At 36.3% G+C, this 16,479-nt stretch overlaps 1 protein-coding gene across 2 annotated transcripts in view; it reads left to right on the top strand.

The window, feature by feature from the left end:
- Positions 1-260: 260 nt before the first annotated feature.
- Positions 261-16,479, top strand: part of LOC114650722 (pyridoxal kinase-like) — a 63,485-nt gene continuing 47,266 nt past the window's right edge. Inside the window, exons 1-4 of one of the 2 annotated variants that reach the window (XM_051926760.1) lie at positions 261-424; positions 862-965; positions 9,873-9,927; positions 12,393-12,497. In XM_051926760.1, coding sequence (XP_051782720.1) covers positions 418-424; positions 862-965; positions 9,873-9,927; positions 12,393-12,497 — 271 coding nt within the window. In that variant the 5' untranslated portion in view covers positions 261-417. Of the gene's footprint in view, positions 671-861; positions 966-9,872; positions 9,928-12,392; positions 12,498-16,479 lie in introns of both variants that reach the window. The other variant, XM_028800530.2, reaches the window with a different exon arrangement.

Genomic DNA, 16,479 nt, shown 5'->3' on the forward strand with positions numbered 1-16,479 from the left:
CTTTAGCCACAATTCTCATTATTCACTTGCCTGCATCTATAAGTATTCCACTGCTCCTCAGACTGCCATTTTAAAAACGTGTGCTATAATTTCTAAACTGAAAAGGCTTACATTTTTACCCGAACACCTTTCATTTTGGTTTTAGACTCCTCAAAATTTTCCTGCACAACTGTGACATTCAAGTCGCCAGAAAGCCCGCGGCAAAAAACACGCTCAACCTCATGACGACAAACATGACTTGATGACGAACAGCCTGTCACGAACATAGAGGGGTTGCACAAGGCGACAAGAGAGAGGATGGACCCCGTATGCCCGTGCCTGTCGCGGCATTTCGCTCCTAGAAACCTGAGGGAAAGCAAGAAGTTGGGCAGCTAGTTCAGAATGGGCAGGGGCTCTGCATAATGCAGCGTTACTAGCATGTTAGGTACTTCGGGTTTTAGCAAGAGGGCATTGTCTGTAAAGTGTAGCAGTAAAAAGAGTTTTCCGAAAGTGACAGTTTTCGTAACGGTAGACCCGGTAACATGTAGCTCATGAGGTGTTAGCATGAGGAAGAATAAAATGACACGTAAAAAGCGAGTATGTTAGCAGAAAATGCATTGCACTCAAGCTGGCATTAAGAAATCCTGGCATAGTTTGACTACTAAAACGCCGACAACTATGAGCTGGTGATGTAAGAGTTCTTAGGTGTCCATCTTAATCGCCTGAAGAACAACTGCTAGCTGTCTGGTCAATGTGCGCTTCTGTGTATTGCATGCCCTTCAGCCTTATTACCGTTTTAATAATCCATAGTTGTCCTTGAAACTGCAGGAAGTGGAGCAGTTATTATCTGCTCTTGAACTGAAAACGCCATTTCTTTTTTAGCACGTCTCAAAACGCTGAGCGAAATGGAATGCAGGGTACTGTCCATTCAGAGTCATGTTGTCAGGGGATACGTCGGTAACAAGTCCGCTTCATTTCCCTTGCAGGTAAGGCAATCTTTTTTTTTTTCCTCATCAGTACCGTATGGCTAGCACATTTGTAACTGTCAGCTTGCTGAAAATAAATAAAGCTGTGTGATAAACGACTGGGCAGCGGCGTAATTGGAAGGTCACATGGTTTTCAGCGTGGCATTTCATTAATTCTGCTTTAGATTTGGGCGCACTTTACGGTCCGCTCGTTTAGTGGTTTGGAGGCTTCGTGACATTTTAGTTACACCTCATTGCTGCGGAGCAGATAAGTGCGAGTCCATGGGAAGCAATTGCCGGTAGTGTACGAAGGTGGTGGAGGACCCCGGTACCCCCTCCCACTAAACCTGTTGTATGTCAAATGAAACTAAACAGCTTTTCGTGTGCAGGTGGACACTGGAACGGCGCGTGTTAAACGGACAGGTTCTAGGAGCCATGCTTAGGAACTACGTTGATCGCATGAAGCCATTTGCCAGCCACAGCCGCCCTCCGTGTTTGTCACAACGCCGAAACAAATCTGCATTTTGAAGGGCAGCTGATGACATCAGAGGCACCAACGAGAGACTACAAAGCAGAGCCTTGCCAGACACCGTCATCCTTCATTTGAGGCATCCAGACATTCATTCAGAAGTGTGCTTTTAATAAGTAAAAAAAATTTAATTTATCGTGACTTCTAAATCTTTTGTGAAAAATGAATAGCAAATGATATAAATATTTGACTCACGGTTTACAAATAGAACCTAATTTGTAAGGCTTTTAGAAAAAGCGAGGCAGTGGCACGTTAGTTAGAAAGTACTGTATTGAAGACAAGACTACCCTGCCAGAGAGAATTGTATTAGTGGTGCTGAAGAAACGAATGAGATTGTTGCATCAGCACAACTTATGATGACTGGAAAGTCAACAGCTTTACTGTAGTACAGTACTCAAAAAGGGTGATAAAACGGATCTCATGGCTTCTATGCTAAAAAGTCTTAACTCTAGACCCCCATGATCTCATGAAAGTGCTTAAATCTGTCCAATGTAAAGCCATTATGAATAATTTAAAAAATGGATAGCATGAAATTTGGTACATTAGCCCAGTGGTTAGCACTGCTGCTTCACAGATCCTGCATCCTGGGTTTGAATCCCACACCTGGTTGTAGTCTGCGTGGAGCATAAATGTTCTGTCCTTGTCTGCCTGGCATTTTCTTCCATGTCCACAAAGACATCCAGGTGGGTCATTCCATGTCAAATCAACCAATGGCCCATGCACTTTGGACTCAAAAAAATTCTGGAAAATTAACCAGGTGTACCCATGTTAGTCAGGAGACATCTTGTAATTTTTTTTGATGTAAGATAAATGCTTTCCAAGATACAGCTAGTTTGCCGAGGGGACTGGGGTGTTGATTTTACCCAACCTCATTTTTTCATCAAATTTCACAATTCAGTAGCTCAAGAACTAAACCACTGAGCAAGCTCAGACTCTGCACACTGGTACAGTAATTGGTATAGTATGTGATGAAATTAAAACATTTGGTCAAGATGACCCTGCATGGTCAATGCAGCACCTTGAAACTGACAAAAAAAAATAATTTGAGGTTTTGACTTGTCTATGTTTAGGCCTTAGAAACACATATTTGTAACCAACACAGATCTTTGATTTTTTTTCCTTATTCAGATAACTATATAGGCTTTCCGAAAAAGGAATAATCAGAAAAATAACGATATCAGGGTTTGAACAGCAGACTTCTCAAATCCAAAAAATAATTTTGGATTTCATTTTTAGAGCACCCTAATATGTGGGAATGTGCAGATAATTTTTAAAAACATTTTTCATTTATTCTACATTGTACCTTCTTTCTCAAAACACAAACCTTACTTTTCTTAAGCAAATCTTTAATGTTTATTTTCTATCCTAAACATACTGTAGGCTGAATGCCCCATGTTTCAATAATGGTAATCATTGAGTTTTCAGTCAGTAAGTTAACAAAAATATCAAACTTTTGTTCATATCAGATGACGATATCCAATCTCATGCTGCTGAACAGAGATTGCCAAAATTTTGGCCCAATGGCCAAAAGATTATCTGGAACTCGAGAATAACACTGTTACATCCCTACAGAAGATGGCAAACTCAGAGTCAGCCGGGTGTCTGGTGAAGACAGTTGATTGACTGTCCGAATATTCACCACTGAAGCTTTAGCTGAGATCCTGCCCTCTCATGATCACACTCCTGATGGGTTAGATGTGTCTCTCACATTAGACCAGTGTCCTATTAGAGGCTATGTTGGGTGCATGTATGATGAAAAATGTTGGATTGGTGTGATTTGTGACAAGAGTGAACTGGAATCGGACATCATGACATGTTTCATGCACCCAAACTAGCCCTTTCCATTGGCCACCTAGATATATTTGTTGGGTGCCATTACAGTGTATCATTGCATTGCTTAGTGCACCTAAGTTCAATGGGGGACAGTACTATCTGGCTATCAAAGACAAAGATATCCTATACTCTGCACTTCGATTGAAACAGAAGTGGAATGGGTCACATTCCTGCTGCTGCAATACCAAGATGTTAACATTTCATTATAACTAGTATTGTATTTAATGATAAATCGAGCAGCTGTTGTTCATGTGTTGTGCTTAATGTGCCTTTGGTGATTCTTTTTTTTGTATTAATCCTATGCCCAAGTTAGTGATGAGGAGCTTGATGATTATCATTACTGACAAATGGTGAATTTAACCCATGTTTAGAAAGGAAAATAAAAGTTAAAGATTTACATAAGAAAAGTAAGACTTGTTTTTGAGAAAGAAGGGATCATGTAGGATGCAGTAAAAATAATTTGAAAAATGTCTGGACATTCTCGCAGTGCATTAAGCTGGTCTGGAAATTAGACCCAAAAAGATTTTTTTTACATTTGAGAGGTTTGCTTGTCAAACCCTTATGCGGTTTCTGTTTGTTTATAACCTTTTTGAAAAGCCCTATGTAGGTATTCAGTCATGGGGAAAATGTCAGCAGGCTGTATCAGATAGAAGTATGCTTTCTGAAAGCCTAAACAAATCATGGCAAAGCCAAAGATGCAAAATATTTTTTTTCCATTTTTGAAGGACTGCTCTTACCAAGTGGTGTTATCTGGACCAAACATTTTGTTACGTACTATACCTATAAAGTTCCCATCATGCAAAATTTGAGCCTGCTAGGTGGTTTAGTTCTTGAGATATATTTAGTTCTTGTGAAATTGATGAAAAAATAAAGTTTTGTCAAATTTGACACCCCTCTACCCTCACAAAATTGGCTTTATCATGGAAAGTATTGATCTTGCATCAACATAATTTTACAGGGTGTCTCCTGGATAACATGGGTGCAAATGGTATTTTTACAGAATTTTTTGAGACAGAAGTGTGTGGGATTTCTGGAAAATCGATTGATTTGACATGGAATGGCCCAGGTTAGTTTAACTGCTACCTGTAAATTGGCTTTGTGATGGTCTAAAGCTGTGGTTCACAAGTTCAGTCTTGGGGGGGGGGGGGGACCCTGTGGCTGCAGGTTTTTGTCCCAAACAATTTCTTCTCTTAATTGGACTCCTACTTATATTAACCAAGCTGTTATTTCCCAGTTTCTGTTTTTTTTTTTTCATGTTTTCCAGAAATACCAAACTGGTGATGCTATGTTTGTACTGCATGAAGCAAGGATTTATGTGTTAGATGTATAAGAATTAATTCTTTTTCTATTAAGTATTTAAAATGTTCCAGTTATTTATACATTTATTTACTGATAAGCACAAAAGAGGGTAACACTAATGTAGTTGCTCCTTTTAGAGTCATTAGCACTGGTGTCTATCCAGCTCATCATTAATTCAGATACAATTAAGAAAAAATACTCCACAGAAAAAGTGAATTTTACAAATAGCAAAACAACTTAAGTAATCATTTAAAGAAGCAGTTAAATAAAAATGTTTTAATTTCCTCAAAGTGTACATGTGACACTTCTATTCTTGTCCTCATGCAAAAATAAAAGGAAAATTTGGATTAACTAATTAAACAGTGAGATCAATTAAAGGTAAAGTTGGCTGACTGAGAACCTTGTTCAAACAAAAACATGCAGTTACAGTGGCTGAATAGGACTGGACTTGAGAGCCACTGGTCTGAAGTCCTGCCCACAGCTGTTTTCTACCTTAAACTCCTCTGTCTGCCTTTAACTTTGGGTTTATGTGTAGGTATAGGCTGTATGAAAACATATTTCTAAAGTTCAAAGTTGCAGTTAACCTTTAATGAGACTGGTAGCATGAAAAGACATCAGTAATTGATTCCTGAATGTTGTAGATTTTCCTCTCACTTCATAATTGCTATTCACTTTGCTTTCATGGTGTAACTGGCATTGTTCAAATAATCCTACATTTAACACTTAAATTTAAAAGCAAATGGTCCTTAAACACTTAACCTTACACACAATAAGTAATGCATATTGGCCAATTTAGTGCAGTGTTCACCTGTTTTTCATAAAATAGTACTTTATAAGTTATTTCCCCTCCTAAAAACACTACAGCACATAGGCAATACATACAACAGATATAAAATAAATAAGTTAACCACCTGCACCAATACTACTAATACTCCTGGTGCTGCTGTGACTTACAGTCCCTACTCAGTCATTGTTTTCATTTATTTCATCCATTTTCTGAACCTCTTATCCCAGTTTTGGTTATGATTAGCAAGAATGTGTCTGGGCACCCATCACCTATTGATAAAGAACCTGATGTGCAGCCATCATCTACTGTATATATAATAAGCAGCAAAATGTCTGTGCCTGGGTATTGTTGTCTGGCATCCACAAGACTGCTGCAGTGTCCAATAAACAAAGGCAACAAAAGGTCAAAGGAAGAGGGACATAAAGGCTAGTATGTCCAGTAAACAGATGTTCCTAAAAACACTACATGATCAAAACAGATGGGAGTTACCGTTTTAGTTTGTGCCTGCTACTGTATAATAAACTGGTGTTTCGTTATTCTGGTCTGAATCTAAAATTCAAATACACAAAATGGTGAAATAGAGCCATGTTGAAGTCATCTGAAAGAGAAAAAATAAAAATAAGAATTTTTTTTACCCCTTCACAATTCACTTAACAGGAACCGCTCTGGATAAGCGGGTTTGGAAATTGATTGGATGGTTGGAATAGGAACATGAAAAAATTGCTGACTCAGATGGCAAAGGTTTAGGTACAGAACTGGTACAGTAGATAGTAAATTTTGTATGGATGCAGTGCTACTTAGTTTGACTTAAATTGCTTTTTTCTCATTAGCTTGTCACATTTTTCAGTGAAGGCTACTGGTCTCTACATTTTCACCAATGCTTGCATTGCCAGTGAAAATAGTCTTGTTAATTTTTGCATGCTGCAAGAGGTTTCAGTATTATTATTATTGTTATGGAAAAAGATGATCTGCAGTGGCAACCCCTAACTGGAGCAGCCGAAAGAAAAAGAAGACGACGACAAGAAGTTTCAGTAGCATCCAGGTTATATGAAATTTCTTTCCAGTGTAATGGAAACTAATGCCCAGTGAATTGAAATGTGCAGTCTTGAGGTTCCAAGTTCAGTCCTGGATGGCTGTAGGTTTTTCTTCCAGACCAGCTGATTGGTGTGGAGGTCAATCCTTGCCAATGTTGGAATTTGTTGTCTAATATTTTGGTTTGCTAGTGTTTTCATTCCCCCCGTCAGGTCATTTTTATACTGTAGTTTTTTTATCTCTGAGGATATTATCACATGGGCGGCACGGTGGCGCAGTGGGTAGCGCTGCTGCCTCGCAGGTGGGAGACCTGGGGACCCGGGTTCACTTCCCGGGTCCTCCCTGCGTGGAGTTTGCATGTTCTCCCCGTGTCTGCGTGGGTTTCCTCCGGGCGCTCCGGTTTCCTCCCACAGTCCAAAGACATGCAGGTTAGGTGGATTGGTGATTCTAAATTGGCCCTAGTGTGTGCTTCGTGTGTGGGTGTGTTTGTGTGTGTCCTGTGGTGGGTTGGCACCCTGCCCAGGATTGGTTCCTGCCTTGTGCCCTGTGTTGGCTGGGATTGGCTCCAGCAGACCCCCGTGACCCTGTGTTCGGATTCAGCGGGTTGGAAAATGGATGGATATTATCACATTGTTAATTTTCAGCTGGTTAAGGAAACAGCAAGCAATTAAAAACAATGAATGGAACTGCTTAACATTAAAAGAAGCAATTAATGGCTGAGAAGCACTAAGAGTGAGGTAACTAAAATAACACACAAAAATGCTGATTGAACCATAACTACTTTAGCATCAAAAATTCACTTTAAACAAAGTGGAGTGGGACAAAAACTTGGAGCTACTGTTGCCTTCTAGGAATGAACTTGGGAACTCTTGCTGAAGTGCCACCAAGGAGTTATTCTTTAAATTGCATTCTGTCCCGGAGTGCTGAAGCTTATTTTTGATCAGCTCTATAAACAGAAAACTATTTCAAAGCCACAACACAGCAACCCCCTTCCTGCACCTTAAAAATGACTTCTGCTGTGAAATTTCCTATGTAGAGGGAAAACAGCAGCAGCAGCAATCAGACTGTTTAAATGTCTTTTTAAGTAAATATTCAGGTAACAGGCCTGCTTAAATCGTGTTCCGCATGCAGCCCTATTATGATAAAGCAATCATCCCATCGCAGTTTGCTAAGAAATCATATAGTTTGCATTGATAAAATACTGACTGCATTGTATGCTGGAGCTGTACCTACTATGAGCTCTTAGTGACTTCATTTGACCAGCTTTTTAACGGGCAGGTGGTAAAGAAAGTCAGAGAAATTACTTCTTCCGACAAGATTTAAATCATTAAATAAATTCTTATTGTTAATTCTTTCCAACAACCAACTCAACTGAAATTTTAATCTTTAATGAAAGTGTTACTTATCAGCATCTTGCATTATAATCTCCAACCTCAACAGGCATGTTTGTGCCTCTCACATCAACAGAAAAAAGCAGAAGAGTCTACCTGCATCCTCCAATATCATTTTTGACATATGAGTTGATGTTAGTCCCAACACACCGGGTGATATTATATGCAACATATCCATTGTCTTTTTTTTTTTTTCAAATTAGTTGTGGTAATTTTATTGATCAGAAATGAAAGATAAGCATAACAGAGCTACAGAGAGAGAAAGAATACCTTCCCACTGTGTGCAATATAAGAATTTTTTTATGAGAAAAACCACACGAGGTACATGGAATGGGCATGTTGAGAATGGTGTAATATGTTATAGACCATAGACGTTACATGAATGATGTTGAGCGTCCTGCAGGTTGCAGTTATGCTCTAATGGAAAAAAGACTGTTGGTACTTGTGTATCAGGGAGGGACTCGAGGAAATTTACTTGGGTTTAAATTTGAGTCATCCTATAGTATGACAGATTAAAAGAGTTACAAATCGAGGAATCCTGGAATCTTGCTATGGTAATACCATCCCTCAATTTCAGCCATTTTCACTGGTGAATGGAAGATCCTCTGCAGTCTTCAAAATCACAACCTTAAATCCAAATGATTTTCGGACATTTATTGCCTCAGTCAATGTCAGTGTTTGTGGGTTAACTGTATAAAAGAGACTGAACCAAAAATCTTCTAGAGACCTTGAAGATAATAGGCACATACAACATTCTTGAAATAAGTATGAAATTTACAATATTCTTTAATTTAGTAGCTAGTTTCAGTTAAAAGATACTGTATAAGCCGTCTCACTTTGAGGCTTTAGCTCTTTAAATACAAAACTCACAATCTAAGGTTTCTTGGCTTGAGATCTTTAGACATTTCGTGCCTGAAATGTATTTAAGACTTTTCACTGGATGAAAATGTGTGCCTTACCAAAGCCTATTGCATATACCTAAATGATTCATACAGAACAATCAATCTGACTTTCAGATATATGGTAATGTTTCAGTCTCATAACTTAAGGGACCTGGGTTTGATTGCCGACTTAGTCAGTAACTATTAATTTGATATTTTGACATCATAGTGATTTATTCACTGGCTGCTCCTACATTGTGCCAGTGCTTCTGGGATGGTACCTAGCTCTTTCAAACCACAAAATGGAGGAAAAAAGATTTTTTAAAAATTTCAGAATTTTAAGTATATTTGCATTGCATATTGCAGATTACCCTAGATTGAGATATTTTATTAGGCTGAACGACTGTGTTTATTTGAAATATGAGTAGGTGAGCAGGAAATGACGTGCCCTCAGAATGTAAACAATTTCAACTTGTATTTATAAATACATTTGTAGTGTGATACTGATGCTCTGTCCAGGGTTAGTTGCTGCTTTGCTCCCAAATCAGCTTAGTTTGTCTCTTGTGCCTTTGACTGTGAGATGAATTAAGTAGATTCCAAAATGGATGGATGAATTATTATACTGTACTTCTCTTTGTAAAGAGAAAATCCATATCTAGCCCACATAATAGAGCTGTTTATATACTGTATAGTTATAATACTTGGTAGCTGGAGCTCAGAGATAGGCTGTCATGGGCAGGAACTTAACCAGCAGAGCCACTATACTGTACTGTACTCCATTTTCTATGCTCTAAAACCTTCAAATGGCTTATATACTTTGAAACTACCCTAATTTCATATTTACTTTCCGGTGATGAAATGTAAGGTGATATAAACAATCCAGGAGAGTCTCAAGTAAATTTAGGAAAATAACTGTATAAAACACAACTAATTTCTAAATTCTTTAAAACTGAAATAAACCCATTTGGGTGCAGTATACTGCCTTGGCAGGTTAAGTGTGTAATGTGAGAAATACCAGCATGCAAATTGGAGTTCAGTTGAAGACTAGACTTAAATTCTGAAAAAGACGTTAACTGGACCAGAAATTCACACCCACGGTGTGAGTCATTCATGTTTTGATAGTTTATTATTATGTGATATAACAAAAATGTTCATTTTTGTGCTATTACCTTTCAGGTCCTCGGATTTGAAGTGGACTCTGTAAACTCTGTGCAATTTTGCAATCATACAGGTATGTTCAGAAGAATTTATTTTTTAAAAATAATTTGTTTAGGTGATTCCTTTTTCTGCACAGCAGAACTGTTTACCTGCCAGGGCTTACATTATAGAATTTAAGTTTTTTGCTAAGCAGCACACAGTTGCAGGTAAAGACTATGTTTATAGTCAAACTCTTTACCTATTATGTCAATGTAATGTCTTTCTGTATATTACTCAATAGCAATGAATTGTTCAGAAACAATCATCTCATTAATCAGGAGAGATATTGAAGGTTATACATCATCACATTGCTGAGAAATTAAGACCTTCTCCACTTAGTAAAAACTGTCCCTTAAATTTAAATGAATAAAAACTATTTAAAAAATATAAAATATATGTTATGTATTCATGTTACATATACTTACATTAGAAAGAAGCAAATACCAACTATTAGAAAATTCTTGGTAATTATTTTCAGCCTACTCCTCCCATTTTATTTTTATATATAGGGGGCTTTGGCCCTGCTTGCTTCACTTGCCCAGCCGCCTCTGCTAAGCGGCATTGTGAAGAGGGGGGCTGAACACACCCCAAGGAGACACGGTCACTAATCCAAAACCCCTCTTAAACGGTGATACAGTGGGAAACAAATACAGTTTTTTGTTTTTTTTAACCTCCTCTTTGCTCGATCAGCATGCTGTATTGCTCTGCTAACTTGCCGTGTGATCTGCATCTCGTGCGGTGCTTCGAACATTTAAAAGCCTGTACAGCAGCTGTCATTTTGTCTCACTGCCTTGTCTTTCTTCTCCCCCAGACATCCTTAAACAGTATTCGATCTCTTTTCGCTGTTCCGTTATTTCACCAAATTATATTTTCCGTTTGTTTGTGCTAATGCGATCTTTACTATCATTTTTTTGAGACTTTCGAATTTTCCTACTTTCATTGTCTCTAACCTGCTCTGCATGTGTATCGCCCCAATGTTTTTGAATTCTATACGACGTTCTTCTTTCTCATCTACTCTTTGTCTTTTTCCGGCCCTGGGCGTGGTTAAATCTCTTTGCACAAAGTCTAGTCTCGTGGGACGTGAAAGTGTCTTTTGTCTTTCTGAGAAGGTCACGTCTCATCTCCCTGAACAGGTCTTGTCTCGTCCCAAGTTTTTTATATACAATAGAGAGATACTGTATATTACTTACACTATGTTTTTTATACTGGTGACCGAGAAAAGTTTTTTTTCTCGTTAACAATAACAAAGTTTCTGATATAGTAGAAGCCAATTGTCACTGATGTGATACAATGGGAAATGATATGAAAATCTCCATGGTAAAAAAAAAAATACATTTTACACATGGTGCATAATTCAAATGTCAGTTATCCATTTGAACGCTCACAATGTGCTAAACACATACATGTTTTGGTAAAAATTGTAAAACGAATCATAAACAGGAAATGCAATTTACATGGAATTAAGTTTTAGAGTTGAAGATATGACTCTTGACCAATAAATGAGGGAAAGAGGCTGAGGGAAAGAGGCTAATCTTTGGCTCAAAATCTCAGTCCCAATCGCACTTGTTCCCACATGCATCTTAGGTTTGTTAATAACTTTAAATTTAGCCAGATCTTTACATGTGTGAGCATGCGATTGGTTCCTCCCATGTCCCCAGTGCTGCTGGTATAACCCTGGGAAAATAAAATTCTGGTTTTTTTGCCAATGTATGTGTTGTTAAAATGGAAAAACATACTGAAGCTTGCGTACATTGATTATTTCTTAATATTCGGTCATAAACAATAAAAATGTGCTTTGATAAAAAGTTACGTGTTTAATGCATTGTTGATCTTTGAAAATTTCTTTTAAATGAAAATTCACACTGCTATGCCTTTATGAAAATGTGCAAGAGTGGTAAAAGGCCAACTAATTAAACAACAAAATAGGAATGATTCGCTGATAGTGAAACTGGGTGAAATGAACACCTAGTGTACAGTAGATCATTCATTTTAAGTTAATTCTCCATTTTTCTGTTTTTTTAAATCCAGTTATACCAATGTTTTTATATTTATTCCAGTACAATATGTTGCATCTGTTGTGGTAGTAATAGTTTACAGTAACAGTTTTATAACCCAGTTTAAAAAAATATATGCATTGATTCATAGGAGAACCTATTTGAGTTTATTTGCTGTGACAACCAAATTGATTACAGTAGTAAAAATAAAAACTTAATGTTCACCATCAATACCTCACTTTCAATTTCCTCACTGTTGTGCTATGGCCACGTACTTTATAATACTACAAAAATTGCTTCTGTTGTTGAGAATTAAGTTGTTAGGTTACATGTTCTTTCTGCTTTTGAAAGTATCAGTTAGTTTTCAATTTTGAAAACACCGGTCATAATTTAAATACCATATATTACCAGTTTACATATTTTTGAAACCTAAAATCTACTACATTGATGAATTTCTTAATTTTTGTGGTTAATTGTTTTAATTGTTAAAATTATTTGTGTACAGGTTACGCACACTGGAAAGGACAGGTATTGACAGCAGATGAACTCCATGTTCTATATGAAGGTCTTAAACTTAACAATGTGAACCATTATGACTATGTACTGACTGGTGAGTTATGGCAAAAATTCTATAAATGTAGCAGATTCTTATTTTACATCTTTCAGTCTTACAGTATTTTAACACTGTTGGTGAGCATTTATGCAAATATGTCCTCATCCATTTTCAGTTTATTAAAACTCAAAATGGGTTAAGCATTAAGATGAAAAATTATATTAGTGTCAAATCTTTGTTTATAATGCATCTGTTATACTGGGCAAATTTTATTTTCAAAAGCAGTGTTTAAAAATATGAATAGATGGATCAAAAATGGCCAAAATGTTTTTTGTGTCATGGCACTATATTTGCTTTAAATAACCAGATTTACATTATGCGGATCAAAAATGCTGAAAACAGTTTTTGTGTCATGGCATTGAGTTTGCTTTAAATAACCAGAGTTTCATTGCAGATGTAATTTTATTGGATTTTGTTTGCTGCTCAACTTTGGCTTTGCCTTCCATTACAACTTCCATTGTAATTTACCCATTTTCAGAAAGCAAAACTTTGAAAAAATGATTTTATGGAGGAGTCACCCACTTTGAGGGAAAATAAATTTCAGTCATATAATAAAACAATTTGCTGATTGTGTTTTTGGAGTTGGAAAACTTAATATTATGGGCCACTTGCAGTAACTTCTTGGAGACTTTGGACACCTACATTCCCAAAATTCTGCACACATTAAAAGGGACTAATGAAAAGCAAAGCATGCTAAAATCATAGCATAGGGTACAGATACTAGAACACTGTAATTACACAAAGCAAAAATAGGATTTATGTGAAACTAATCTGGATTAAGTGGTGTGATGAATACATAAAAAGATTCAATTCCATGGACAAATACAGATTAATTCATACATGTTATTTGAATTCTTTACACACTGTAATGCCAAATTATCAGACCCTAGTTGATGTAGGTCAATATTTATTAAGAATATTAATACTCAAAGAAGGGTGCCAAAGATCTAGTAACCATTTATAGCAGTTCTTGTCAAACAGGAGTCATTTTAGGCTATTTTTTGTGACAAAATATTGGTAATGTGAAGTGAAACTGCAAACCAATTAATTACCCCACGGGAATACACTTGTTAATTTCCATTGTCATTTGTTTTACTGTACTGATAAAAGTTACAAAGGGCTTCTTTTAATGCCAGAAGGAAGAGTTTCTAAGAAACCCAGTTATACATCCAATCTATTCCTGGAAAATCCTTTGTTTTTTTTCAGTGTTCATTTGTAAACATTAAACACTGAGATTTGATTGTAACATAGTTAAGGAAGCAAGGGGCAAACATTTGTCAGCTTGGACACTTTTGCTGTCAGTATAGAACAGGTTTTGTGGATTACAGTATCATATAGGGCGGAAAAATTGTTAAGAGTTTGGTTATGAGTAGGTAGATGATAGCTGTGTAATATTAATATAATTTATGGAATCCCACAAATGGACAAAAAAAGGTGAGCTGTTATCAGATTGTGCAGAGAACAGTATGATTGCAGGAGGTGACAGTTGCTTTGGAGATGCTTAAAATTAAGTGATTTTTTCAGCAAGTCTGTATTAAAGCTGTAAGTCTTTATGGTTATTTGTGTATGTATTTAGTGAACCTGGACACCATTTGATGCTACAGAATATAATACTTTTTGTTGTGTTTGGCCTTTAACTTTGAAAAAGAGCACTGGAACATCTTTTTAGCTAGTTACTAAGGTAGTAAAGAACTGAATAATGCTGTTTTCTACGTTAAAGTATCAGAGGCAATCTATGTGAGAAGTGGAGCTATTTCATTCTGTGGTCAATATTTAAATTGAAAAAAATGTGAAAATTACAGAGGCAAATGAGATCATTAAAAATGTCAAGCATAAAGAAACCAGGAGTCCCTTAGTTTTAATTTTTTCACCTTTGTTAAACTATTTTCTATCGATTGAACTGTCAGTTCCACTCTGCAAGTGTTCAATGTCACTTATTAAAATACACAGCTGTAACTTTACTTGTTTTATAACTAGATACACCTTCTGTATCACTTGTTATTTAACAAATGTGTTTTATTTCCACCCATCAGAACATAAAATGTGTTGATAGTAACAGTTTTATATGCTAGATGGTTGCTGATTGTGAATACAATAACATACATTGTCTCACTTTACCTTTCCGTAGTGCTTATTCAGTTGCATTTGTTAATTGAGCTTAACATATTATTTTTTATTTTACAGAAATTCCCATTTGTTGTTTTAACAACTAAATGTTCATGTTATAATCTGTCTTGACTTTTGCATCCCAGTCTGTGGTCTCAGTTACATGTTACCGTGTTTAGGTGCAAAACATTACTGCTTTGCTCATCTAATTTACCAGTTTATCATATAGCTCTTAACTTTTAGTAAACTGGAATTTGTAATGGTCGTTATAGTATGCGAAATATATTTCTTGTCATGTCATCCAGACCAAGGCATTTTTCTGCTTTAACACATACTGTTTTTCACTTACAGTACTTTCCCTTTTGTTTGTTTTACTATATAAGTCAGGTACCCAACCAATAACCTTTCAGCAATAATATATAGGTTTTATGAAGAGGGAATGATGTAGAAGAAAAAGTTGAACTAGCACAGGGGTGGCAAACTCCAGTCCTGGAGTGCCGCAGTGGCTGCAGGTTTTCATTCTAACCATCTTCTTCATTAGTTTTTGCTGTTAATTTTAATTAACTTGATTCAGACCCCTTAGTTGTTTCTTTTTCTTTAATTAGCTGCCAAACAATAATGAGACACTAAACAAGGTGCCACATAACCAGCTCATCTATGCCCATCGCACAATATCTGAAAATAAAGAAAGGTGAAGGTCTCAGTAAGGTTGCTCTCTCAGGTCCCCAAAACATTTTCACAGTGTTCTTAGAAAAAACAGAAAATCAACAGTTATGGAAATATCTGCTGTGTCAGAATGAGAGCAGCAACAAGCCATAGAATTAAATAATGAGTATAATTAACAGCAAGAATTGGTTTCTCATTTAAAAACTGGTTGGAGTGAAATTAGTTGGAGTTTGAAGCACTAATTTAGCTGGTCAACTGTTGACTTGTTTCACATTCAATTTCTGTTTGGCTGTCATTTAATGAAGAAAATAATTAATTCAGAGCACTGAATCCTTAAAAACAGGGCTATTAAAATGAAGGGAAAATGAAGTTAATTAGCAGTGAAAACTGGTCACTGATTAGGAAAAAGGGTTAGAATGAAAACCTGCAGCCACTGTGGCACTCCAGGACTGGAATTTGCCACCCCTGAACTAGTATGTGCTTTACAATATATTGTATTTATATCTTCTTTTTTATTTGAAGTAGCACCTAAAACTACATGTTCCATATTAAAGCAGAAATTAAATGGACTTTTGCCTGATGCTCCTGCTTGAACTGAATGCATTTTGCCACAATGACTTTGTAATTTTCTAAGCATATATCATAAATTTAGGGGTTGTTTTGGCTTAATAGCAGTAGAAGTACAGATGCAAATTAACAGTCGAGGACTGTTTTTTTCTGTCCTGCTATACTGAAGATGATACTGTACATGGTATTTATTGAAGCAAGACTACCTCTTTGATCCAACTACTAGCCGTAGCTTCTGTTAATATTGGATGTTGCCCTTGAGTTTCTGTAGCATCACTTCTGTTAACCTTATCTGTCAACTTTTTTGTTTTCCATGTTTTATGTCCTCTGATTTTCCTCACTTTTAATGCATTTATGTTTTTATTTCCTGTATCATTTGTAAAAACACAAAAAGCACAGAATTCAGTTTAAATGCTCACTACTGCCACTCCAATCTAACTTTTAAATCTCTTTATTTTTTGTGGTTAATAATGAAATTCTACTATATCTTGGTATTGTTTCTACATAATAGCAAAACCTGTATGTGAATATTCATTTTTTTACTTACACTTAAAATTATTTTCATGTTTTGAACTTTTATGCAAACATCATTGATAATTTTCTGTTAGTCTAAGTGTATTTATGTTTTTAAGAGTATTAA

This window comes from Erpetoichthys calabaricus, chromosome 4 (assembly GCF_900747795.2).
Source record: "Erpetoichthys calabaricus chromosome 4, fErpCal1.3, whole genome shotgun sequence".
Taxonomy (NCBI): domain Eukaryota; kingdom Metazoa; phylum Chordata; class Cladistia; order Polypteriformes; family Polypteridae; genus Erpetoichthys; species Erpetoichthys calabaricus.